At 47.8% G+C, this 25,410-nt stretch overlaps 2 protein-coding genes across 5 annotated transcripts; one reads left to right on the forward strand and one right to left on the reverse strand.

Annotated features, from left to right (window-relative positions):
* On the forward strand, nucleotides 1-1,941 carry TSSK3 (testis specific serine kinase 3). Its single transcript, XM_060018375.1, has 2 exons — nucleotides 1-145; nucleotides 916-1,941. The coding sequence occupies exons 1-2, from the start codon at nucleotides 1-3 to the stop codon at nucleotides 1,575-1,577; spliced, it is 807 nt and encodes a 268-aa protein (XP_059874358.1). The 3' UTR covers nucleotides 1,578-1,941.
* BSDC1 (BSD domain containing 1) lies at nucleotides 1,467-25,210 on the reverse strand. Of its 4 annotated transcripts, none has more exons than XM_060018336.1 (11): nucleotides 25,178-25,210; nucleotides 24,852-24,912; nucleotides 19,841-19,957; nucleotides 17,323-17,490; nucleotides 15,830-15,884; nucleotides 13,775-13,890; nucleotides 13,284-13,352; nucleotides 13,036-13,114; nucleotides 11,608-12,084; nucleotides 5,666-5,769; nucleotides 1,467-1,530 (listed from the first exon to the last, which is right to left on the reverse strand). In XM_060018336.1, the coding sequence occupies exons 1-11, from the start codon at nucleotides 25,186-25,188 to the stop codon at nucleotides 1,495-1,497; spliced, it is 1,293 nt and encodes a 430-aa protein (XP_059874319.1). In that variant the 5' UTR covers nucleotides 25,189-25,210; the 3' UTR covers nucleotides 1,467-1,494. The 4 variants fall into 4 exon arrangements, with proteins under 4 accessions (XP_059874319.1, XP_059874328.1, XP_059874310.1 ...); XM_060018345.2 differs by lacking the exon at nucleotides 1,467-1,530 and adding an exon at nucleotides 3,559-3,719; XM_060018327.1 differs by lacking the exon at nucleotides 1,467-1,530 and adding an exon at nucleotides 3,936-5,345.
* Nucleotides 25,211-25,410: the final 200 nt, after the last annotated feature.

Below are 25,410 nucleotides of genomic sequence, written 5' to 3' on the forward strand. Positions count from 1 at the left end.
ATGGAGGGCTTTCTGCTCTCCAATGGGTACCAGCTGGGCAAGACCATTGGGGAAGGGACCTACTCAAAAGTCAAAGAAGCAGTTTCCAAAAAACACCAAAGAAAAGTGGCGATTAAAATTATAGACAAGATGGGAGGGCCAGAAGGTGAGCTGGGGCCCCTTTGGAGGAAGCGAGGGCTGGCTGAGGTGGGTGGGTGCGTGCTTCCTCCAGTCAGAAGGATCATTCCCTCCTCCCCTTTAGTCTGGAACCAAGGAAAGCAAGAGAGACTGTGGCTCTGGGGTAGGTCAGTGGGGAACAGAGGGATGCTGGGAGTCCAGGAAAATCACACCCTCTAAAATCCAAGATTAAAGTGGCAGGAGGTGAAGGATCCTCAGAAGCAGAGCCGGAGCCCACAAGGCCTTTCCTATTCCAGGAGGGGAACAGAGACTGGCGAGGCCATGGCCAGGGCTAGCAGAGGGCAGGAGCTGGAGCCAACGAAGGCAGAGATGGGGAAAAGACAGGGCTCATGGAAAGAACTGTGGGTCAGGAGGCAGACGTGAGAGGAGTGGGCTCACCACGCTGTGGGCAAATCAGGCCTCGTAACTGAGATTCAATAGCCTTGTCTAAAAGTCCCTAATAGTCTAAAAGCCTAAAAGCACTTTGATATCCGTGGTCTCACAGGCTGCTCACAACAGTCCCTGAGGCTGACAGGGAGTAGTTCCTTTCAGTAATATATTAACTACAAAAACAATAGAGGTGAACATTCTTTGCAGTGTCCAAGCAGACAGACATTAAAGACTATGAAAGGGAACCAAGGCACAAGACCCAGACATGGTGGGGAGATAGGCAGACAGAAGTTGGAAGGCAGCAGACAGGAGGGAGGAGTTAGGCCCTTCTGGACTTGATGCTCCATCTCTTTTCGCTTGTTTCCGTAGAGTTTATCCAGAGATTCCTGCCTCGGGAGCTCCAGATTGTCCGTACCCTGGACCACAAGAACATCATCCGAGTGTATGAGACGCTGGAGTCTGCAGACGGGAAAATCTACCTGGTGATGGAGCTGGCTGAAGGAGGGGATGTCTTTGACTGTGTGCTGAATGGGGGGCCACTGCCCGAGAGCCGGGCCAAGGCCCTCTTCCATCAGATGGTCGAGGCCATCCGCTACTGCCATGGCTGTGGTGTGGCTCACCGGGACCTCAAGTGCGAGAACGCTTTGTTGCAGGGCTTCAACCTGAAGCTGACAGACTTTGGCTTCGCCAAGGTGTTGCCCAAATCATGCCGGGAGCTGAGCCAGACCTTCTGCGGCAGCACAGCCTATGCCGCCCCAGAGGTACTTCAGGGTATTCCCCACGATAGCAAGAAGGGTGACGTCTGGAGCATGGGCGTGGTCCTGTACGTCATGCTCTGTGCCAGCCTACCTTTTGATGACACAGACATCCCCAAGATGCTGTGGCAGCAGCAGAAGAGGGTGTCCTTCCCCACTCATCTGGGCATCTCGGCTGAATGCCAGGACTTGCTCAAGCGGCTCCTGGAACCAGACATGATCCTCCGGCCTTCAATCGAAGAAGTCAGTTGGCATCCATGGCTAGCAAGCACTTGATAAAAGCAATGGCAAGTCCTCCCCAGTAAAGTAGGGGGAGAAAGCAAACCCAAAAACCCACTTCTAAAATGGTGATATATATTTTACACTTTGTTTACTTATCCTAAAACTTACCTACACCCTCTCCAGCCTTACTTCTCTTTCCCTTTAAAGATCTTCATGGAACCAGAGGGCCTCATTCAGACTTCCCTTTTATTACAGCTGACAAGTGATTTTCATACAGGTGTTTAACTAAAGTTAATTAAAAACAGACCCCAGAATCATACACATACGGGCGGAGGAGAGGAGAAAAATGACCAAGAGCAACTGGAACCACTGTTGTTGCAACTTCCTTTCCAAATAAAAGCAGAAGCGTTGGGAATGCAGTAACGGCCTCTTGACTCCTTGTCTTGGTGAGAGGCCTGTTGGGGGCCCTGTCCCTTTCTCATCCCAAAGGCCAAGGTGAGCCTGGGATGAGGACAAGGGACTTCCTCAGAAACCAGGCTACCTCCCATCCTAACCCCCAGGCTCCAAGCAGGAAGCCACCCTGCACATAGTGTGTTTTCTGCCCTGGCTCTGGGGCAGCTGCCGTAGGGTACAAGAACAGAGCCCCAGACACCTTCCAGCTTCTGTTGAATCTCTTTAATAGCTGTTAACGGCAAGTCTGGAAAAGGTTCAGGACAAAGTTCTTTTTTCTTTCTTTTTTAATTACAAAACTAACAGCTGTTAGAGTCTTTTTTTTTTCCTTTTTTCTTTTCCCGGCTACAAAATACTCTGGGGAGATACATTATAATTTAAAATATATAATATTGCACAAACAACCAAAAGGTTAATTAAACTAAAGAAATAATTACAAAGAGAAAAACCCCATCCCATCAAAAAAAGATTCAGCATTCTCTCCATCCCACCCCCTCATTGAAGGTTTGAAGTGGAAGTGACCACCACTCTCTTGGCGCCCCTGACCACAATCACTTTAAATCATTGGTGAACACACCAGATTATATACAAGAATCACCAGAGCAGCATCGTGAAGCACCAGGGTCTCCAGGGATTCCTGCAGCCCCTCATCCCCCCAAGAGAGGTGCAGCTTTTACCAGAGTGGGGGGTGAGAGCCACAAGGATTGGATCTGCCTTCAGGAAGAAGAGCTTTTGCAGAAACCTGATGACAGTCTCAAGAAGCTCACCCCCAGCATATCCCTTCAAGATGCAGAAGGGATGAGGCGGAGAAGTTGGGCTTACCAGAGTTGTAAGTACTCAGCTTTGATCACTGCTCTGTACCGCTGGTAGCTGGCTTGTGTCCTACACTACAGGGGAGTCGAGGTGGGTAGCTGGTTGGACAAGGTATCCCGCCAGGCAACACACAGAAGGGCCTGAAGTGGCCCCCTCCCTTCTTGGGGAGGGGAAGAAGAGCAAGAGCACTCTTGCAGGTGGCACAGCTGGGCTAAGGACTCGGGTGCATCTGACATGAAGAAGCCTTGGGAAAGGCGTTGGGGACATACCAGCCTGGACTGGGTAAAAGGAGGGAGTTTGGTCTCTAGATTCTGAACCACAAGGAACCTTTCCAGGAATGGAAGATGCCTGGGAGGGGGAGATTCCTAAGAGAGGCAAATTTCCCAGAAATGAATGCCTCTTACCCGCTGGGACAGGAACCAAAATGTGTTCACCATCCCTGTCTAGCCAAGGGCAGGTGGCATGGCCTTCTTTGCCTGCTTATGGGTGACAGAGTATGTTTTCTCGGCATCCTCCAAGAGACTGGTAGCTTGGCCTCTGCCTACACAGGCAGATGGGCTAGGGCTATCCATTGGGACTTCCCAGCAAGAGTCCCCAGGAACAGTGGTGTTCAGCAGAGAAATGTAGGCTCTTCTGGTGAGGGGGGTAGGTTTCCTCCCCCTCGGGTCATCCTATGATTGGCACAAGTCAGAGTTCCTGGTTTGGATTTAGCAAGCCCCTTCCCAGATGTGAGCAGAGGGCCAAAGGGCCAACAAGGAACAACCCAGAATCTGCCTAGAGCTCTGGCTGACAGAGGCCATTTGGGGGACATTCTTAGTCAGTGTCTTCCAGGGCCGGGCGGAGACGAGCGAGGGAGGTGGGAAGTGCTGTGGGTAGGGGAGCGGCTTGCTCTGGCTCCCCTCATTCCCAGTCCTCCCACTCTACATCTTCCAGCTGCAAAGGGAGGGGATAATGGAGAGCACAAACACGTATTACTCCTCTGAGTCAAGCTGAGACCCAAGCTCCCCGGCTGCCTCCAATTCGGGACAGCCCTCCCCGCAGCCCCAGCCCCAACTCCCCCAGGCCATACCCGGCCTCCTCTCAGAGCGAACCACTTGCTTCAAGGAATGTCTGGGGAGCAGAGCTGCCCTCTGCCCAAGCGGTGGGCCTGCTGTTCTGATGGTTCCAGACTCAAAGGAAATGCTTCTACCAACCAACACTGGACACCACAAGGGGACGCCCTGACTACAAGAAGCCCGTCAGTCAATCCCTGAAGGAGAACTTGTCTCCTGCGGAGCAGGTAAGAATATGGCCCTGAGAGGCAGGGAACTTTACAGTGGTGCTGTGATCAGAAGCAAGCGTGGCACTGGACTACAGGTGCTCGCAGGGCTTTCACTAGGGGCTCCAGCACCCTAATCCCCAGCTGAAGTCTCCCCAGGCAACTGTCTCTTGGCCTCTCTTCATATCAGCAGATCCCCTGATATAAATAATTCTGTTCAGATATATTGTATGTCGGGTTTTTTTTTTTTTTTTTTTTTTTTTTGCAGTACGCGGGCCTCTTGCTGTTGTGGCTTCTCCTGTTGTGGAGCACAGGCTCCGGACACGCAGGCTCAGCAGCCATGGCTCACGGGCCTAGCTGCTCCGCGGCATGTGGGATCTTCCCGGACCGGGGCACGAACCCGTGTCCCCTGCATCGGCAGGTGGACTCTCAACCACTGCGCCACCAGGGAAGCCCTGTATGTCGGGTTTTAAAGAGGGCTGCAAAGACACCAAAGCCATGAAGGCCACGTGGCATAAGAGGTGCCATGGGCCTTCTCTACCCCGGGTATAGTGAGGTCACAGGTGTAAAATACTCTTGTGTAGGTCACTACCTCCCTCTGGGCTTCAGTTTCTCAGCATGAAAAACAAGGCCCTTCCCATTCTCTCTACTCTGTTCACCTCTTTATAGCAGGTTCCTGAGCTACATGTTGGAAGGAATCATGGGGTTCTTGTGTGACAGTGGATATAACACTGACTTGAATCAGATGTGTGGGCTGGAGCCTCAGTCCTGTCCCTTATTAGCTATGAGAGACTTTTGCCCAGCCTCTCATTCAAAACGACCATCCTTGATTCTGAGAGGAAGTGAAGAATAAGAATAATAGGCCTCTGAGCTTATGACTGTTTTGTGGTGGTTTCAGGAACGTCTATTAGTGCGCCCATGTCCCCAGGCACTATGCCTAAGGTGTGCACATGCATCATCTACCACAGCATATGAAATTATAATGATCAGTGCCATGTTTTAGATGGGGAAACAGAGGCTCAGGTTAAGTGATCACATCGTCTTTTGTCTCCAAGGCCAGAAATCTGCTCAGGTCCCACACCTGGCGACCATGAGTCAAAAGGTCTGGGGCAGGGTTTGGCATCTGTATTTTTTATTTATTTTTATTTTTTTTTTTGCGGTACGCGGGCCTCTCACCGCTGTGGCCTCTCCCGTTGCGGAGCACAGGCTCCGGACGCGCAGGCTCAGCGGCCATGGCTCACGGGCCCAGCCGCTCCGCGGCATGTGGGATCTTCCCGGACCAGGGCATGAACCCGTGTCCCCTGCATCGGCAGGCAGACTCTCAACCACTGCGCCACCAGGGAAGCCCTGGCATCTGTATTTTTTAGTAGTTCCTCAGGTGATTCTGATAGGAGCTAAGGTCAAGAACTCCCCCATCCATCCCCCTGGAACTGAGGGGAAGCGGACCCTGCTAATGACTACTGTTCAGGGCCTGAGTGGGAGGCCCTAGCTTCCTTCCCGCAGCCTGCCACCTCAGATAGGAGTGGGATCCACCTTGCAGGGACAGTCGGGCTTGGCAGGGAGAGTCCTCAGACCCGGAATCATTGTGCTTGCCTCCCTGTGGCCAACCAGGCCGACTCACCTCACCGGAAGCATCCACTTTGGAAAGTGCCATCTGCACTTCTTCTTCAGTCATGTCCAAGTCAAAGTCCTTCTCCCAGTCCTCACTGATGTCTGTGCTTGAGCCTGGAACCATGATCCATAGTGTGAGAGACAGGAAGGGGTATGTGAAGAGGTTGTAGCTGGGGGTGATGGAACTCTTTAGAAAGGCCTGACAAATACACACCAAACGTCTTTACATTCTGCTTTCTCTGGCTCAGTGATCCCACTTTTAGGAATCTATTTTAAGGAAAAATCCTGGATTCAGTAAAAAAATTTAACCAAAAGGATGTTCACTGTAGTGCTGTTACAGTGATGAAAACTTAAAAAACTACCTGAAAGTTCACTGATAGGGAATTACAAAAATAAATGGTATAGTCATATGATGGAACATTATGTGGCTTTTAAAGGTTAGGCTATAAAACATTTATATACATGGCAAAATAGTCTTAAACTATTAAGTGAGAAAAAGCAAGTTACTGAATAGTGGAGAAGTACTGTGGTCCAGAAGCTCCCTAGGGGCCATGGAAATCTTCCAGAAGAAATAAACAATGAACCTCTTCCTCCTCAATCACTCCCTTCTACCTACACTGATCCTGCTACTCCTGAAACACACCAGGCACATTCCCACCTAGGGCCTTTGCAAGGACTGTTCCCTGTACCTGGAACTCTTCCTCAGATACCCACAGGCCAACTCACTCGCTTCCTTCACACCTTTACTCAAATCTCACCATCTAAACGTGGCCTACCCAGACTGTCCTATCTTCAGTTGCACCCTGACCCCTCACTCTGCTCTGGTTGTTCTTTTTTCTATTGTATTTACCACTTTCTAGTGTATTACATAATCAGATTCACTATGCTTACTGTCTAATAGTAGAGGAGCTGGAATGTGAGCTCCCGAGGACGGGGATCTTCTGTTTTCTTATGTATTCCAAGTGACTAGAACAAATAGTTTGTACTCAGTAAATATTCGTGGACTCTTTCTCTAAATCAGGGGTTGGCAAACTATGGCCTGTGGACCAAATCCAGCCTACTGTCTGCTTTTGGAAATAAAATTTTGGAACACAGCCATGGCCACTTGTTGACATATTGTCTATGACTGCTTTCATGCTGAAACGACAGAGCTGGGACAGAAACTGTATGTCCCCAAAAGCCTAAAATATTTGTGACCTGGCTCTGTGCAGAAAACATTTACTTCTCCCTGTTCTAGGTAATTCTGATGCCTGCTAAGGTTTGACAACTACTGCTCCAAACATTCATATTTGGGTATGCTTTCTTACAGGCAATATAAAAAAAATGTACATGTGAAAGTTATTAGTAAGAAGAAAACTACAAAAATAGTTCCTGTAAAAAAAAGAGTATATGCAGTATGATTCCATTAAAAAAATACACTCACAGATGCATGCACACATACAGAGAGAATGAGCAAAACACCCACAAGAATACTAACAATAATTATCACTAGGTGATGAGGTCATGGGGTAATATATTTTTTTAAATGAACACATATTACTTTGTAATCATTTTTTTTAAAAAGCACCTTTAAAAAGAGTAAGCTCTAAAAAAAAAAAAAAAAAAAAGAGTAAGCTCTGATCCCCCAATGGCACCACCTGTAAATACCTTGTTTCTTCCTGTCCAGCTTGTTCCTCACCATGCACCCAGGCTCTGAGACCTCCCCAAGCCTGGCCTCCGCATTCCTTATTCGGGTTCTTGCACTGTTCTCTAGTCACCCAGCTAGCCCTAAGTGGTGTGGTAACAGCAGGGTCTCTGGAGGCAAGCAAACCTGGGTGGAACCCTAACTCTTTTATCTATTGTGTAGTCTTGGGCAAGTTATTCTGGGCTTCAGTTTATTTATAAAATAAGGATAAAACCACCCTCTTTGCAAAGAACCACTGGAGGAGCTTATTAGAATGCAGATTCCTGTCTTCCCATCCCCCCTCATTTAGATTCAGCAGGTGTAGGTGGTGACCCAGAATTCTGCATTATAAACAGGTACCTAGATGATTCTGTATAGACCTTGGCCTGCAGTTGAGATACAACAGTGTTAAAATTAGCAGTATCATGTAAAGTGCCTGTAACATATATACACAGTGGATATTTAACAAATGGAGCTGTTAAAGGCCTGGTCCCAGAGTTAAGTAATTTTACACATGGTCCCACACCCAGTCAGGGGCAGATCTGCAACCAAGACCCAGTTCTTCTGACTCCACATCTAAGGCTCCCTGTGCTTTCAGGACACTCTTGGTGGCTTGCATCTGGCTCCCTGTCAGTGCAGGCTTCCTGTGGGTTAGAAGCTGGACTCCCGGCTGATCTCTCCCTCCAGAGCTGTGGCTGTGGTCATGACAGCTTTTCCTAACCCCAGGTTGCCCTCTAGGGATTTGAAACTCTCCTCTTCAGGCTTAAATGCTAGGGCAGACCCTTTGGGGTAAAAAAGAAAGCATCAGCTAACATTTTTGGAGCACTTTACACCCACCCTCTGGGATAGGTATTAACAGTCCCAATTTACAGGTGAGGAAACAAAGGCTCTGAGTGGCAGAGATGTGAATCTGGACTTTCTCTGCCACCTGCTTCCTCCCACCACCCTGTCCTGTCACACAATGAGAGTACTAAGCTCTCCTTTACACTGTGCACGTGGCAGAGAACTGATCTATGCAACAACAATTTAAGATTTCATGATGAAGTTTTACTGTTTTCTTTTGTTTGTAAGAAAGGGGAGTTTTCAGGTGATTATTAACCTCATGGTGCTGTCACTCACAGCTCATTTTATTCTGTTTAATTGGCTCTTTGCTTCTCCAGAGAAGAAATGGAAGCAAAAGCCACTCCCAGGTCAGTCAGTAGTGAAGTGGGGCTTTAAGCCCAGAGCTCCTTCCAGTCCGCAGGCCACAGGGCCTGCCCTAATCTCCCCTCTCTGCTCCCTGCTGAGGGAGCCTGAGCAGGGTAAGTCTAGTCTCCTTGCTCAAATGGATCTCGGCACAATATACAGGTGGGAAGCAGCTCTGCAATGACAGGCATCACCCTGGAACCTTAGAGGTCCCTGTGGCTGGGCCACCTCCAGAGACTGCTGTATCCAGAGACCAAGCCTCCCTCATGTCATCTGGACAAAGAGGGAGAAGGAGTCACTCTGCCTCCAGGCCTCTTTTAAGATCCTTCCTCCCTTTACTCTGTCCCTACTGTCCCACTCTAGTCTAAGACCCCAGCTTCCCCCCATTAAGTGACTACAACTACTTCTGGTGGGTCTCCTGCACTGAATCCCCCGGCCCTCCTTTTGCGAATCCCCCAGTGCATTAGAGGAAGTATAGCGCACTGTTAAGAGCTTATGCTGCATCTTCCCCATAATCTCATTTCTTCCAGTCTCTACCCACCATTCATTTTTTCTCATCACTCTCTCCAATAGCCCAATTCCCAATGGAAACAATAATTCTTTAACCTTCCAACTGTTTCACTGTTATTCCCTCCCTTACCCAGCTCAGATTCCATGAACCATCATTCTGATCACTTCTTGCATACACTTGGACTCTTGTCTTTTTGAGTTCACCTGGGTAAACCTGAACCCTGATTAAGTCCAACTCCCCATCTGCTCTGTGCCTGCACCTGAGCAACTGAATGTGGCTGGACAAAAGTACTACTGTGCTGACTGGTGTCTCTTAAAATTCACGACCATTATCTCAAATGGACCCTTCGTACCATCCACCCAGCAACCACACAACACATATTGGGTCCATCACCTACTCTTCACTCTCCTAAAGGCAATGTCACACTTTTCTAAATACCTACTGGATGGGTGATTGATCTCAGTTTCCTACCAGTAAAAAAAAAAAAAAAAAAAAAAAAAAAAAGGAAAATCTCACAGATCTCAGGATTTTTGTGAGGATTGAGTGATATGCATATCAAGTGCTTAGCACAGAGCTATACAGACACATGGAAAGTGCTCAGAGAATGGTACGTATTATCTGCATCATCTCCCCAAAGCAGGGCTCTACCCAAATTTCTTCCCTAACTGAGGACCTATCAGGAAATAATTACCCCCAACTTACAGAGGAGAAAATGGAGGCTTAGAGAAGATCAGTACCTTTTCTGAAGTCACATGGCTTATGAGCAAAGTTGGGATTTGAACCCAGAACTGTCTGAACTCCAGAGCCTGAGCCCTTAGCCTCTATATGTAAAGCTTTTAGTACAGGTTGGGCATATAAGCAGCATGCCCTGCTGCTTTGTGGCACCAAGTCCAACTTTCTGAATTCGGCTTAAGATTTTAAGTTCTTGTTCCTCCCTCTCCTGGGAACAATACAGAAACGTGGGCTTTGGTCACCCGCTTCAATGTGCCCCATGTCCCCAACACACGATCTGACATGTGGGGGACTTTGCAGGCCCCCTCAGCTTGGACTACCGCTCCCTGCGCACCTGCCGCAAACTCTCCAACTCTCCTATACAATGCCTGTCTCCTTGGTGAAACACCTGCTGATGCGCAGAGGTTCCTTCTTTCTCTGAACTCCTCCTGTACAAGCCTGTCTCATACTGCTTCATGCCTCATCATAGACTGCAGCCTTTACCCCTCCCTCCTCAGTGTCTTATAAAGAGTGGGTAGGAGCTCAATGGATGACCTCACTGAATCAGAGTCAGACGGAAAACACTGTGTTGGAAACTGGAAATCAGCCTGTTTCCCCATCCACTGCAGTAAGCCAGTCCCTCACTGCCAGTAGGCCAGTGCTCACCTGCTGGGCAAGCTTTGTGGCCAACTGGTGCTGAGTGTTGGCAGACAGGATGCCTGCATGTGAGGAGCTGAGGGGAGGTCTTGCTGACAATTGGCTATCTCTGGAGAGGTATTTTGGATGTGGCAAAACAAGCTGACACCAGAGCCATCACTGTCCTTTAATTGCAGGAGTTAGAGAGAGGTCCCCCCCTTGACATAAAGTCAAAGTGTCTACAGTCTAAAATTTCATTATGCAGATAAGAAACTAAAGCTCTATTACTTAAGCTGGGTCACTGCAAGTTCATGAGTATTCATTTTATTCTTCTTTAAGCTGTACATGTAAGTTTTGTTTATATATTTTATAATAATAACAATTAACACAGGCCTAGGGAAGCTAACTGACTTTCCTGAGGTCATCCATGAAAGAAGACCCTTGACAGCAATCAATGTCACAGGAGTTCCCACCCCAAAGTTGAACTGTTCAAAAGGATAGAAACTGACACAGTGTGGTAGTTAAGGGCATGGGTTTCAGGTCAGACAGAGCTGGGTCTGAATCTGGGCTTGCTACTTCCTGGCCGTGTGAATTTGAGCAAGTTACTTAACATCTCTGAGGCTCACTTTCTTCATCTGTAAAATGAGGACAGTTATATGGAGTTGTGAGTTGTAAACTGGAAATTAACAAGCTCCCCTGGTAACTGAGAAATTAAATGCAATATTACATCCTTAACACATGATTTGACATAAACCTTATTTTGTTGAATCTAAAACCCCAACAACTGTAAGATGCATCCTAATTTCAGAGAATAAATGCATCTTGGAATTGATGGAATAGGGTATAATAAATACTACAGTAGCTGTCATCATAATATAGTAGCTGTCATCATCATCATCAGTAGCACAAATGAAGGCCATCTGCTCCTAGGATCCTCACATGGGACAAGAAGACAAGTCTGCCTTGTGAGGTGGCAACTCTCACCTGCCCTGCCCGCACACGCTCCCTGGGCTTTGGCCTTGGCTTACCTTTTTTTTTTTTTTTTGCGGTACGCGGGCCTCTCACTGTTGTAGCCTCTCCAATTGCGGAGCACAGGCTCCGGACGCACAGGCTCAGCGGCCATGGCTCACAGGCCCAGCCGCTCCGCGGCATGTGGGATCTTCCCAGACTGGGGCACGAACCCGTGTCCCCTGCATCGGCAGGCGGACTCTCAACCACTGCGCCACCAGGGAAGCCCATGGCTTACCTTTTTTTCCATTGGAGGGTGTAGACTTCCCGCTGTCTGAATTCAGCTCAAACACCCGTAAGTCTGTGAGTACCTCCTCCCTGAGAGTCTCTACTCTGGCTGGAGGCCGGGGCTCTGGACCGCTGGGGCGGCCAGCAGGGGTGTGGGGCTTGGACTGAGCTAGGGGTGGGGGTCCAGTCTCGCCCACATCCACAGCCAGGTCCTGTTCCTCCAAAGATGCCTCTAGAAGCTTTTGGGACAGGTCCTTGGGCAGCACTGGTGCCTCAGATGCAGGGGTGGGTTTGGCAATCTGTGTCACGAGGGAGATGCTCTCACTGCTCTCCGATGGAGTCACCTCTGTTGGAGCCTCAACCGGGGTCACCAGATTCTCTTCACAGGGACTCCGGGGGCCAGGTCCTCCTTCAAGGGGTGTGGAAGTTTTGGCCACAGGAACCTTGGCCTCTTTTGGAGATGTGGGTGAAATGCCCACAAGCTCCTCTGTCAAGAGAGAAAGGTAGGGAAAGAGAGTGATGTACCCTGGTTAGCCCCAAGACAACCTTGGAGCTCTCTGAAAACAGACCTCAGGTTCCCACCAAAGTTTGCTCTAACCAAAACTAATGGGTGCCAGTTTCCTCACCTCCCTCTCCATCACAATTCTTCTGCAGATAATCCCTGTTGGTCAAACTCTCTCCCACCCTTGAGGCATAGCACATGCCTGGTGGGCACTCAGCTTCTAGCAGTGCAGCTCAAGATAATATTATAGCTTAGAAAGCCAAGACTTTAAAGTCAATCAGTTTGAGGTTCAGGTTGGGCTCTGCTATATCCCACGTGCATGATCTTGGGCGAGACACTTAACTCTTCTTTAACCTATCTGCCTCATTTGCAAAAGAGGGATAATGAAGTTGTGGTAAGGACCATACATGTAAAGCTTTTAGTACAGGTTGGGCATATAATATAAGCACTTAGTAACTGTGTTAACATACCATGCAGGTGGCTCCCACACACTGTCCTAAGCTGAGCTACCAGGTAAAGGAAGCTCAGCTCTGTCCCTAAGCCAGCAGTTCCCAAGTCTGGCTGGTCATTAACATTACCAGTGGAGCTTGTTAAAAATACAAGTTTGGCCACATGTCCATAGAGTCTTATTTAGAAGTGGAAGAAGGGAATCTGGAATTTCAATAAGCATCCCCTACTCTTAAGTACTGGTCCATGGGCTAGCAGGGAAATCTGCTTCAAGTGACACATGTGATTTCTGTACCTAAACCTGGGATCCACCAGCTTTGGTAAACAACCCCTTGTTAGCTCAGTGTATCCTTGGCATGAGCAAACACCATATTCATTCCCTCCTCTTCCCTGGGGTGCCACGTCCCTCCAGGCTTCAGAGAGAATGGCCCAGACAGTCTCCCACAGGCAGGACTTGGTACTTTCTCATCACCTCTCAATACCTCTTACCTTCTTCTTCCTCCCAGCCAGGCTCTTCAGAGATGCTCTGTTCTGCACGCTGCTTCAGGGCATCCCTCCGGGCCTGCTCCTGAATGTGGGGGAGTAGATGGCCAGGAGCAGTCAGGGAACCCTCTTTCCCAGACTCTGGTCCTGACCCCAGAACTCTTGGCACCCTCTGTCCCCTTCTTCCCTCAACAAAATCCAGCCCCCTTCCCTCATGGCTGAGTGGAGGACCTTCCCTGGTTAGGCCAGCATACCTGCTCTAGTTGATGGACTTTATAGAAATACCGCTGCCAGAATTCTGAATGGGAAACAGCTACAGGCACCTGGAGGGAGGGGACAGTGGAGATGAGACTTTGGGAGTGGTTATGTGGGGGTCTATGTTCCCAGCCTCATCAGCCAGCTCCCAGCCACTCTGGATATCAGATGGGATAAGTGGCTGAGTAGTGATTCTTAGAGCACTTCCACCCCCCAGACCCACCTTCCTGGCCCAGCTTGGCCAAGGAGGGAGAAAAGAACTCCCACCAGGCTTTGCCAGCCCTTCCATTTCTCACCATGATTGCCAGAAGCCTGGCAAATTAGTTTCCCCCATGTGGATTCTTGGCTCAGGAGCTGGCTGGTTTGGCTCCTCAGGGCCTCCTGCTGCTCTCTAGGCCAGAGGACTCCACAATGACTCTGGACATGTCCCTCCCACCTCCCCACACCTCAGGCCGGGAGTTGGTTGAGGTCCTGCCGGCTAGGCCCTCACCATCTTGGTGTAGAGGGCCCGGATGGAGGGGCTGCCTACAAGGAGCTCTGAGATCTCCCCCTTCTTCTCCTCCAAGCAGAACTGGGAAAGCCAGGTGTCAAACAACTCCAGGGGCCCTGCAGAGGGACAGACACTGATGGTCAGTTCTGTGGGTCTGGAGAAAGAACACTGGGCCTAGAGAAATCACACCTAAGCCTGGACATGGACAATGAGGAAAACTTAAGGTTTTTCCAAAGCCATATGGCCCAAGGTGGGGGGTCAGGCAGGGTGAAGGGGTGGGTAAGCTTGATATCAGGGCATGGCCCCTAAGTGATCACTGGGAGGGGCTGCAGTCTCCACTCTCTCCCATGCCTGCCTGCTTTTTATCCCACTGCACTTGGTTACTGAATCCTCTCCTCTCTGAAACAGCTATTCTCAGGTTACCACCAGTGACCCTATGTTGCCAAATCCAGTGGCAGATTCTCTGTCCTCCTCCTCATGTGACCATCCTACAGTTTCTGCCCTGGGAGCCACTACCTTCCTCTTGAAGCCCTCTTCTCTCCTGGCTTCTCACTCTTTGTATATTTCCTCCCACTTCTCTCGTTGTTCCATCTGAGTCTTCAGTGGGCTCCTCTTTTTCCTTTCCTTATCTCTTCTCGTTTTCCATTTTCCCCCAAGATAACCTCCACTAAACCATGAGTTTCAACCTCTTCCTCCCACTGACAATTCTTCAGTGTGTCTTTGCAGCTCAGGCTGCCTTTCTGGGCTCCAGATCCAGAGGTCCAGGTGCCTGGACACATCCACCTGCACATATGCTGCAAATACAACGTGTGTTCATTTTCTTCCCCCGCCCACCTGTCCTACCCACTCATCCACTGGAGAGCTGGAGGCCCTCCCAGACTCCTCCCTTATGGAGTCACTCTGGATTCCACTTCCTCAGCGTCTTTTATACATGCATACCTTCCTCCTCATTCCACCCGCCCCTTCCCTGGTTCCGGCTTTACCTCTGACATGAAGATTCCTATCAAGCCTCCTAACTGGTCTTCCCATCTTCCGTCTCTCCCTCTCTATTTCATCCTACAAAACACTGCCTGAAGGCTCTTCTATAAAATGCAAAATCTGATCACATCAGGTCTCAAAACGCTTCAACAGTTCTGTACAGGAGGGCATTTCAGGCTATGGTCCAAAGATAGGCTTCAAAGGGTTAAAGAATTCCCATATGCATATAAAATTCTGTTGAGAGAGGGCTTGTTATTTTCAACAGATTTTTAAAGGCCTTTGTGACTTAAAAAAAGGTTAAGAACCACTATCTTGAGCCTTTTAGGACAAAATTCCAACTGCTTAGTCTGGTACCCAAAGCCTTTCCAGTCTGGTGCCCCTGGCAGCTCTCACTGCCCTCATTTCCTCACATGCACCCTTTGTCTGGCCTTCCCAAATGCCTAGGTTTTTCGAGAACTTCAAATTCCTGTTGTCCTGCTTGAATACCCTTCCCCCACTTCTAAAAGTAAAATTAGTTTACTTCTAATTCATCCTTAAAACCTCAATTCAGGTGTCACATGCTAGGTTTCCCAGGTTGGGTTACATGCCATCTTCTGGGATCCCACTGCTCCCCTCTTTCTGTGGAAGCAGTCAAGTCACTCTATCTCTAGTATCTTTGCTTTATTCCCTGTTTCTGTCTCCTAACAGCAGGTTCCTGGAGGTCTGGACAGGGTTGGTTGAGGGTTTGACTCATTTCTGGTGTCTGGTTCCCATCCTGGGGCTTGCTGCACAGCAGGAGCTTAGCAAACAGGCCAAAGGGAAGGCAGGCAGGGCAGCAGGCTGGGAAGGAGCCTAAGCTGAGGATGAGGGACGAGAGGAGCAAAGCCTCTGTAGAAGGGGATGAAGACAGTCTGGGTTCAGGGAGGAAGGGGGACCATCAACCCATCCCACCAGATGTAAGGGTCAAACTAGCCCCACTCTGGTCCCTCTACACAGGGGGTGCCTGGCCACTGCTACCAGAGACAAACAGGGTGCGCAATCCAGACCCGCTTGGTCTCCCTGCCCAGCAAGCCTGCCCCCTCAGTGCTACCCCCTCACCATCTGGTTCATTGCAGTAGGTTGCTGGGTCTGACTGCAGGCTATAAAGGCGAGCCTAAAAAAAACAGAGAACAGAAATTCTGGGGTGATGGGGATAGACAGCAACCCCTCTCTGCCGATCAACCACAACCAGCTTCTCCCCTGTTGGCTACCATACCCACAGGGCACCTGGCAATTAACACTGTGGGCTATGGAGTGGAGCACTGGGCTAGGAGTCCAAAACTGGGGCTCCTAGAAAAATGGTCTTTCACCCAGTATTCCATCCCTGGAAACTAAGAAAATAAAGGGTAAGGAGGCTATAAAATTATATGTATAAAATGGTTTTGAATTATGTGAGATATGAAAAATGTTAGTGCAAGTATATTAATAAAGTGCAAAATTTACTGGCAAATTTTGAAATATTTAACTCCCTCAAATTAAAACAATTCATCAAGAATTTCTTAATTTCATAGCCAGTCTGCCATTGTGTTCTGCAATCTGTGTTCCCATTAGGGCCACAGGAGTGGCAAACTTTAGCTGGTAAACGGAAAGCCCGTCCTTCCTTCCTCATTATTGCAGGAAGCATGGGCTGGCTGTATCACAACTTCAGCAAGCGATTTTGGTGATTCACTGTTATAATTTAAAATCCTATAATTAAAAAATTTTCACAATCCACTTAAATGTGTACTAAGTGGTGGTGCTAATACTAGTGCTGAAAAACATGCTTGAAAAATCATGTTTGGAATTGAAATTCAATGTGGTAAAATGCTATGAAGAAGGCCAAACTGCTGTGACACCACACTGTGAATCTGGGAGAAAACGCTCCACAAAATATAAGAAGTAATGGTGATAAAGCAGAAACTAACACACCATTGTAAAGCAATTATACCCCAATAAAGATGTTAAAAAAAAAAAAAAAGAAGTAATGGTGAGAAGATAAAATGCAATAGAAATATACTACCATTCTTGTTGATTTAATTGCTTTGAAGATATCCTCCCCCTGTACATTTATTCCTATTGGAAATTAGTCTTAAATAACACAGATGTGGAGATCATGCCCATAAAGATGCTGTCCAGAGCATTCCTTATTATGGATGAAAGCTGAAAGGAATCCAAATGTGCAGCACTAAGGAAATGACTGAATAAGTTATGCTATATACGCTTGCGAGAATTTAAAGACATTAAAAATGATGGTGATTAGGAAAGATGCTAATAGTTAATTGCAAATTTTTAAGTGGGTTATAAAATTGCATGTATAAAGTGCTTTTTCTGTTAAAAAGAAAAACCCCAAACTATCTTTACCAGTGTTTGCAAGCAGAAAGAAATGGAAGGTTATACACCAACGAAGAATCAGTGGTTCTCTTTTAGTGATGGGATTACGGGTTTAGAAACTATTATCTTCTTGCTTATTGGTATTCTCCAATTTAATTATATACATGTATTTATTTTTTATGAACATGTACTGCTTTGTGAGCTCAGGTTAGAAGCTAGAGCCCAGTGCTGCTAGTGAATACCTTGGTGCCATCATAGGGCTCAGCCGTGCCAGAGGGTGTGCCCATCAGGGTGATGACATCGCAGTCAATGGTTTTGTCTGGTGAGGGTGCAAAGGTGTCGGAGATCACCCCTAGGAAGTCAGACAGCCCTTTCTTCATTTTTTCCGTTGCTCCCGAGGAGCCTTCAGTCTGCAGAGAGAAGCCAACAGAGGAAGCAAGTGGCCCAGGAGCAGGCTGCAAACTGGGGTACAGGGTATGGAGGTATGAAGCATCAGGGGTCAAAGTGTACTGTGTGTGGGGACCACGGAAATGCTCACGACCTTTCACCCCCATCTCTGGGGCTGGAGAAGGAGAGAGGGGCAGCCAGAGTCCCCATCCCCCAGATGGGGGTGCGGAACAGGGCCACAGTAGGCCTGTGTAGGTCAGAGCAGAGCTCCTTGACTGGCTGTTTCAACAAAATTTCAAGGTCGACCAGGCTGATCACAAATTGACAGGGGAGGATCCATGCCACAGACATTCAGTGGGGAAGAGGACTTATGGGTAGAGTGATGGAAACGGTACTAGCTTTGGGGTCAGTCTTGGATCTGAATCCCAGCTCTACTACTTTTTGGTTATGAGACCTAAACCCTCTCAGAGTCTGTTTACTTATCTGTAAAATGCAGATAAATATACTTCCTTCAGGGGGGTACTGTGGAGATTAAAAGAGATAAGGTGTGTACAATGCCTAGCACATGGCAAACATTTAATAACTAGCAGTACTGTAATATTACAATCTCATCATCATCATTGCTCAGGAAGTATTTTGTATGAAAGGTTGAGGACATATGGGTAGGATGAGAACAAACAGCCTTGTGTAGAGGCAAACCTGGGACCAGCTGAGGGCCAATGTATGGACCTCCTAGAAGAGGTAAGTGGGGCACCAATCTTGAGCCACACTGGTCAGAATGCCCTTGAGCAAGAAGGGATGGGATGGGACTTTCCTGGTGGCGCAGTGGTTAAGAATCTGCCTGCCAATGCAGGGGACAGTGGTTCAAGCCCTGGTCCGGGAAGATCCCACATGCTGCAGAGCAACTAAGCCCGGGAGCCACAACTACTGAGCCTGCGTGCCACAACTACTGAAACCCGCATGCCTAGAGCCCGTGCTCTGCAACAAGAGAAGCCACTGCAATGAGAAGCCCATGCACTGCAATGAAGAGTAGCCTCCACTCGCTGCAACTAGAGAAACCCACATGCAGCAACGAAGACCCAATGCAGCCATAAATAAATAAATACATACATACATAAGTAAGAAGGGATGGGAGGCTGAGAGACAGGACCAGGCTCTGCAAACCTTGTAGAAAAGTGTCACATTTACTCCTGATTAGGCTGCCCAGGTATTTTAAACCTAGAGACTATCAATAGTGCCTGGCACATGTTGGCACAGGTATATAATCATATTTGTTGAATGAGAAAAGGAGTAAATAAATGAAAGAAACAAGTGGCATCTCTGCTACTGGCTGGACTTGCAGCAGTTCAGCTCAATTACTAATTGTCATTCATGCTCATCAGTAGCTGTGGTTAGCAGGCAGACAGTATTTTACAAGATTCAACAAAAGAAGCTTGGCTATAAAAACTCCATAACATGTTTTCCATAACATGGCCTCTAATTACTAGGCAACTGATTCAGCTGATGATCAAAGAAACTGAAATCTGTTCCAATACTAAAGGAGAAACTGTAATACAAAACTAGTATACTATATACTTCATTGGAAATCTGAGGTTTGCAGGGATATCTTTGACCATATACAATTTTCAAGTTCCATGCTGACTTTAGAATCTAACTCCTATCTCACAAGAGAATTCCACTATACATCTCTGATTGATAAAACCAGGGCCAATAAGAATATAAGTTGGCAAAACCTTTCTGGAGAGCAGTTTTACAGTAGATATTAAAAGGTCTAAAACAACTATATTCACCCTATATCCTTTCCAATACCTTATTAGGAAAAAAATATTAAGGGGAAAGATTAAGCAATCAGCATGTTCACTGTAACTGTTTACAATACTGGAAAAAACAAACAGGAAACTAGGAACTGGTCAAATCCACATAACAGAATACCATGCCATTTATGCATGCTCTAGAACGAGGTTTGCAATGATTAAGTCAAAAACTAGGTTATGAAACATGGTGTTCATTTGATCCCAGTTTTGAAAAAGAAAGTATACATAAGGGATATACTCCTCAAATATTAACAGTAGTTAATCTCTGGGAGAGGGACTTACGGGTATCTCTAGGTCTTTCTTTTTCTTTTATTTATCTGTATTTTCTAAATTGTCTACAATGAATGACTTTGCCGATCTGCTAAAACAATACAGAAGTGGGAAAGCTTATTATTACTTAACATATGTAGCTTGTTTGCTTGACGGACACAATTTTCAAAATGGGAGCCTATGGGAAAAAATAATCACTTAACGGTAGAAAGGTTGGGAGCTCCCACCAGGGTCCCAGGCAGGTCAGGCTATGTGGGAAAGTCACTTGGAGGGTGTAGGTGGTACTCACAGCCAGCTTCTCCTTGACCACGCTGGCAGTGGCTGCAATGGTGCAGGCTGTGTCGTGCTGCACCACCTGGGTGAACTCTGTCAGGTCCCGCTTCATGAACTCCAAGGCTTCGGAGGACTAAGGGAAGACAGAGAGGGATGACAGAGCCAGCTGGTGCCACCACCCTTTGTTCCTATTCCCTGTGCGTTAGTATCATACAGAAACATGGAAAACTCAGTGACATGGGAAGCCTGGGCTCAGAAACAATGCTTACTTGTCCCAATTCCATGACCTGGCATTACCCAACAGCAGAGAGCACAGGGGAACTTCCTGCTGCTCTGAGAACGGGGACTGAGCTCAGCCCAGACACTTATAAGCTATGTGGCCAGGAGGAACTCTCATCTAGCCCTCGGTTTTCTCCTGGGAAATTAGGGAGGTGGAAGAGATCAGTAGTTCTCATGAGCAGAATGGGGAAGGGGGCACAAGCAGTCTGAAAACAAAACAGACTTTGATGCATCACTTAGCTATGCTGTAAGTCATGACCTTTGTTTCCAATTTCAAACACAAAGAGAAGGGGGGTATGTGTGTGTGTTTAATCAAAGGAAAGTGTTTTCTATTTTTACTTTTTTTGTCACAGGGAAATTCAGTTGAAACATGAGACAGTAGGTGAAATTATTTTTGTGAAAGGTTTTATAAATACGTTGTACTGGTAACAGCAATAGTTTAGAAAGCTTTTATGAGCAATTTTTGACAACACCAGTGAAAAAGGTGTGTGATTTTTTACATTCAACAAAGGGGGTGTAAAAAGAAATACTGGATCAGATTCTCTCCTAGGCCGCCTTGGTTCCACCATTCCCCAAGGTTCTGTTCATCCATAGAGCTCCTTTGGGCAGAACTGATACTTGCTTGTCGGACCGGTCTGACTCTCACTCTGCACTCAAACCCAGTGTGAGACAGCAGGCCCTCAGCTCTTGTCTAAGTCTTACCTTGTCTTGCTTCATCCTCACCCACTCTAAGACACGTTCCCGGACTATCACTGTGCTCACCCCTTCAAGCCCTTTCATTTTACACAGGGATAATCACCTACATTTTAAAAACATGTTTTTGAATGTTCTGGCGATTTTTTCTTTGCAGAAGAGCCTGCCTAGTTTTCATCATCCTGGGAAGTTTCTGAATGGGACAATCTCATCTATCAGCCAGAGGCTTCTCTGCGAGTGGGAATGGCTCCATTTCAGATTCAGGACTCCTTAATTGGAGTAGAAGAGTCATTTATCAATTCTCTCTCCATCCACACCACCACCACCTTAGTCCAGGCCAACCTGCTCTTTCAACCAGACTCCTTTCCCAGGTTGCATCAGATACCTCTATTACCTTCTCCTCGTGACACCAGTGGGAGCTTAGTAAGTCAGAGCAGACCATGATGCCCCTGCTTTACATTCTTCAGTGATTACATGGTATCCTATGGCAAGTATAAAATCTTTACCTTCACTTACAAGGCCCATATAATCTCACCCTGGCGGACTCTCATCCCCTCCCACGATGCCCCTCACTGAGCTCCAGCTGGCCTTCCTCAAGTTTCCCAAATGTTCTACCATCTTCCCTAACTCAGGGTATCTGAACACATCATTCCCTCTCCTTGACACATAGTTCTAACTCTTCAAAACAAGCGAACAAACACAATGAACGAACCCTCTCACCTGGCTATGTTTACATGTCACTTCCTTCAGATGTAGGTTGGCTCCCCTGCTCATGGGCACCTGCACTTTCTCTTCTTTAACATTTACTGTCCTTTAGATTTATAATTACCTGTTCGCATCTATCCTCCTGGATAAACTGTGAGCTCTGTGAACATAGAGCGTTTGTTTTTTGTTCACTGATGCTCTCCCAGTGTCTGACATAGAGCCTGGCATAAAGTAGGCACTCAAAAAATGTGTGCTTGTTAGACTGGTATGTACCAGGGCAATTTTAATTACATAACCATTTACATGATTATTTGATGAATGGTTGTCTCCCTCACTAGACTGTGAGCTCTTAGGGGACCTATATGAACAGACATGGTGCCAGCCCTCCAGGTCACAGCAATTTTAATTACATAACCATTTACATGATTATTTGATGAATGGTTGTCTCCCTCACTAGACTGTGAGCTCTTAGGGGACCTATATGAACAGACATGGTGCCAGCCCTCCAGGTCACAGTCTACTGGGGAAAATGCTCACGTAACAGTGCTGATGTGCAAGGGCAGAGCAGTGACTGGTGTATTGTGGGGAGGTTGGAAAGACTTGTTGACAGGCCTGGTCTGAGCCTTAAAGAATGAGCAGGAGTCACTAAGGCAGCCTGGGCGTGGTGGGGCCTGGGGTTTACTGAGGCCTACAAGCACTTCAGTCCTAATGAAAATAAAGGGTAACACAGAAGTGGTGAGGGATAAAGCTTGAGAGGGCAACCTTGGAGGGCCTGGTCAGCCCTGTTGGTGATGGGGAACCACCAAAGTCTGAAGTAGGTGGGACATGATGAGACTCACGTTTTTGACAGGTCACTCCAGAGACTGGCATGGACTATAGGTCCAAGAGTGACAAGATCAGAAATGGAGGAAGACCTGTCAGGAGGCTGTTGCAATAGCCCAGGAAAGGAAATAGAAGAAAATGAACAAGGACAGTGCTGGTCAGGATGAGAAGATGGGACTGGTTCAAGAAATACTAGGCAAAAAAGGTGGATTTGGTGATTAAATAGATGTTTTGACTCAGGACAAGAAAGAGTCGGGAAGAGCTACTGGCAACTAAACTAGGTGACTGGATGATTGCAGTGCTGCCAGCTGAGGAAGAAAATGCTGAAGGGGGAGTGGGTTTATAGAGAGGATGGTGACAATGATTTTGGTATGTAGTATCTGCAGTGACTGTGGGATATCTGGGACACCCGGCTAGCCAGAGCTCTCCTCAAATACTAAATCTCACAGAAAAGGATTAGGAGTCTCCCTAAAATGAAAGAGTTTGTTGAGTGAACAAAGCAATGTGTGAGGATAAGGTTCCTCAAACACCACCTTTAAAGGGCAGGCAGAGGAAGAAGAATTCGTGAAAGAGGAAGTGAAAGCCTGGAGAAGTATGTGGAGAACTGAGAGAGAATCATGCCACAAAAGCCAAGGGAGTAGAGTTTCAGGAAAGAGAGAGTGATCACTAGCGTCTAATGCAGCAGAAAGGTCCAGAAAGATAAGACCTGAAAACCACCACTGGATTTGGCAAGTGGTAGGTGAAGCTGAGTGTTTATATAGATAAGTCTATGTGTAGTGGCTTCAGGGGTGGGGAGGGAGTTAAGAGAGATCATGTTATTGACTTCAAATTTTAAAAAGTAGGAGGTGAGCTTGTCTCCTGGAAGTAAAAGAGGAAGTGGTTGGACAGGGGACTTGAGGAAGAGTTAGGTTTGGGGAAAGTTTCTGAAGGCAAGGGGAGAAGCAAATGTGAGATTGAAAAAAGTTGCTGGGGCAGGGGTGGAGGGTGAGGGGCCCCAGCCCAGAGAGTTTGGGGAATCTGCAGTGGGCCAAAGAGCATCATGGCTTTCCCTACTAGTGTCCGTGGGCAAGCAAGCACACACACACACCCAGAGGAATGAAAGGGCAGAGGGAAGCAGATCACAGCACCAAGGGCTGTATTTTCTGGGGCAATATATGCTATTGGGTGCAAGAGAATTGGGGGTGCTGGGAATTGAGTGGTCCAGACGGAGCCAGGATAGGGAGGGAAGGAAGCAAGGCCAGGAAAGCACTGAAAGACCAAGAACAAAATGGAAGGAAAAATGGACTGCAGGTATTTAAGAGGTTTCCCCGCGGCTCTCAGTACTTAATAATAAAAATAAGTACTTATTTAGTACTTACTGTATGCTAGATATTGTTCTTAGTGCTTTACATATATTATCATTTAATCCTCACAACAATCCTAGCAGGTAGGTATTATTAGTATTCCCACTTTACAGATGAGGAACTGAGGCTTTGAGAGGTTAAATACCTTGCCTAGGTTCATATAAGAATAGGAAATTTAAGTTTTCTCTTTCCAAATGGGGAACTGTCAAAGGCAGAAACAACACCCATTCCCCTTGCTTCAAATGAGGGAACAAAGATGGAAGGCTAACCAACTACCTATTTTTCATGAGTTATGGTAAGACCAACGTTAAGGGTAACACACAGGAGGCCCTCACAAAACATTTGCTAAATGAACATCAGACTCTCCTTCCAGTAGACTACTCAACAAAAAGCAAGCTCTTTTGGGGTCTCTCCTATTAAACCTCAGCTTGAAATTCTCTGAGTCTTCATCAACCACATAAACAGCTCAGGTCACTCTCAGATTTTGCTGGGCTGTAGTGATGTTACACTACAAATGCTCCCAGAATAGAGGATTGATTTAACTGAAGCCAGAAGCCTCTTGGAGTCTGCCCTGAAGCAGGACTCACCCCAGTTGCTTGAGCTAAACAGTAATTAACTTTTTCCAGAATTCAGTTGGGTTGGTTTTGACGAACTAGCATGGACTGAAACAGCAACACACAATGGCATTACCCACCGGCAGAGCCAAGCCTCACTCGGGCCACAGGGATTGCTGTTTCCCCACTAGACTGTGAGTTTTGGGAGGTCCAGGATTGCACCTGCTTGGCTAACGTCGGTATCCTCAGGACCACAGAGTCAGACAGTGCTGGCTGTGGCATATACTCTAATATTTGAATGACTAGAGGAGGTTTCTATCGCTAGAATTCTTTTTCTTCAAGGCCGAGATCAAATGTTCTCTCTTCTACGAAGTTGTGAATTTCCCAAGCGGAAATAAACCGCTCCTTCCCACGGATTCCTACCACAGGGTCGCTGCAGGCTTTAAGACCGTATTTATTTCACTGTAGCTAGAGTCACACTGGTCTGAGTTGGGGTCTGTCTTTCCGTAGGGCCCAAGTCGGCCTCATCCCTGAGGCCCGGAGCCTACACGGGTCCGGCGGGACGGCTCGGACCAGGCTGCAGTGAGGCGGCGCGGGGCCCTGCCGTAGGAAGGGCGCCGGCCCGGCTTACCTTCTCCTTGACTGCCTGGTAGCTCTGCTGCAGCCAGCTCCGCCACCATCCCACGTCCTCCCTGTGGAAGACAGACACATCTGGCGGCCCCCCAGCGCGACTCTCGCCCGCTCAAGAATCGGGTCTCAGTTCCCTCCTCAGATGTGGCCCGCGGGCCGAGACTTCGCAGGCCGCTTCCCCACCCCCTCATGCTGACACTCCACCCCGCCCTTTCAGCTCCGTCCAGGCCCGAGCTAGCCTCCTGTTCCCCGCGGGGACCCTGGCCCAGCACCCCAACCCTGGGAGAATTCAGGGCCCAACGCCCGAGAAGTGGATGACTGGCTCACCCTTCCGCCATCTTGCCCGCATGACATCACCACTATTTACTGACCTTTGACCTCCGACACGACACCGCCCCCTCAAGCACCGCCCCCGAGAGCGCGGCCCAATCCTCGCGCCGACACCGCCCTCAGCCCAATCTCCACCCCGCTCCCTCATTAGGCTCCGCCTCCTTGAGCTAGGTCCAGTCTCGGTCCAGAGTTCGGACTTAAAACTCGGCTCTTGGGAGATGCAAGAGGGA

This window comes from Delphinus delphis, chromosome 1 (genome assembly GCF_949987515.2).
Source record: "Delphinus delphis chromosome 1, mDelDel1.2, whole genome shotgun sequence".
Lineage (NCBI taxonomy): Eukaryota > Metazoa > Chordata > Mammalia > Artiodactyla > Delphinidae > Delphinus > Delphinus delphis.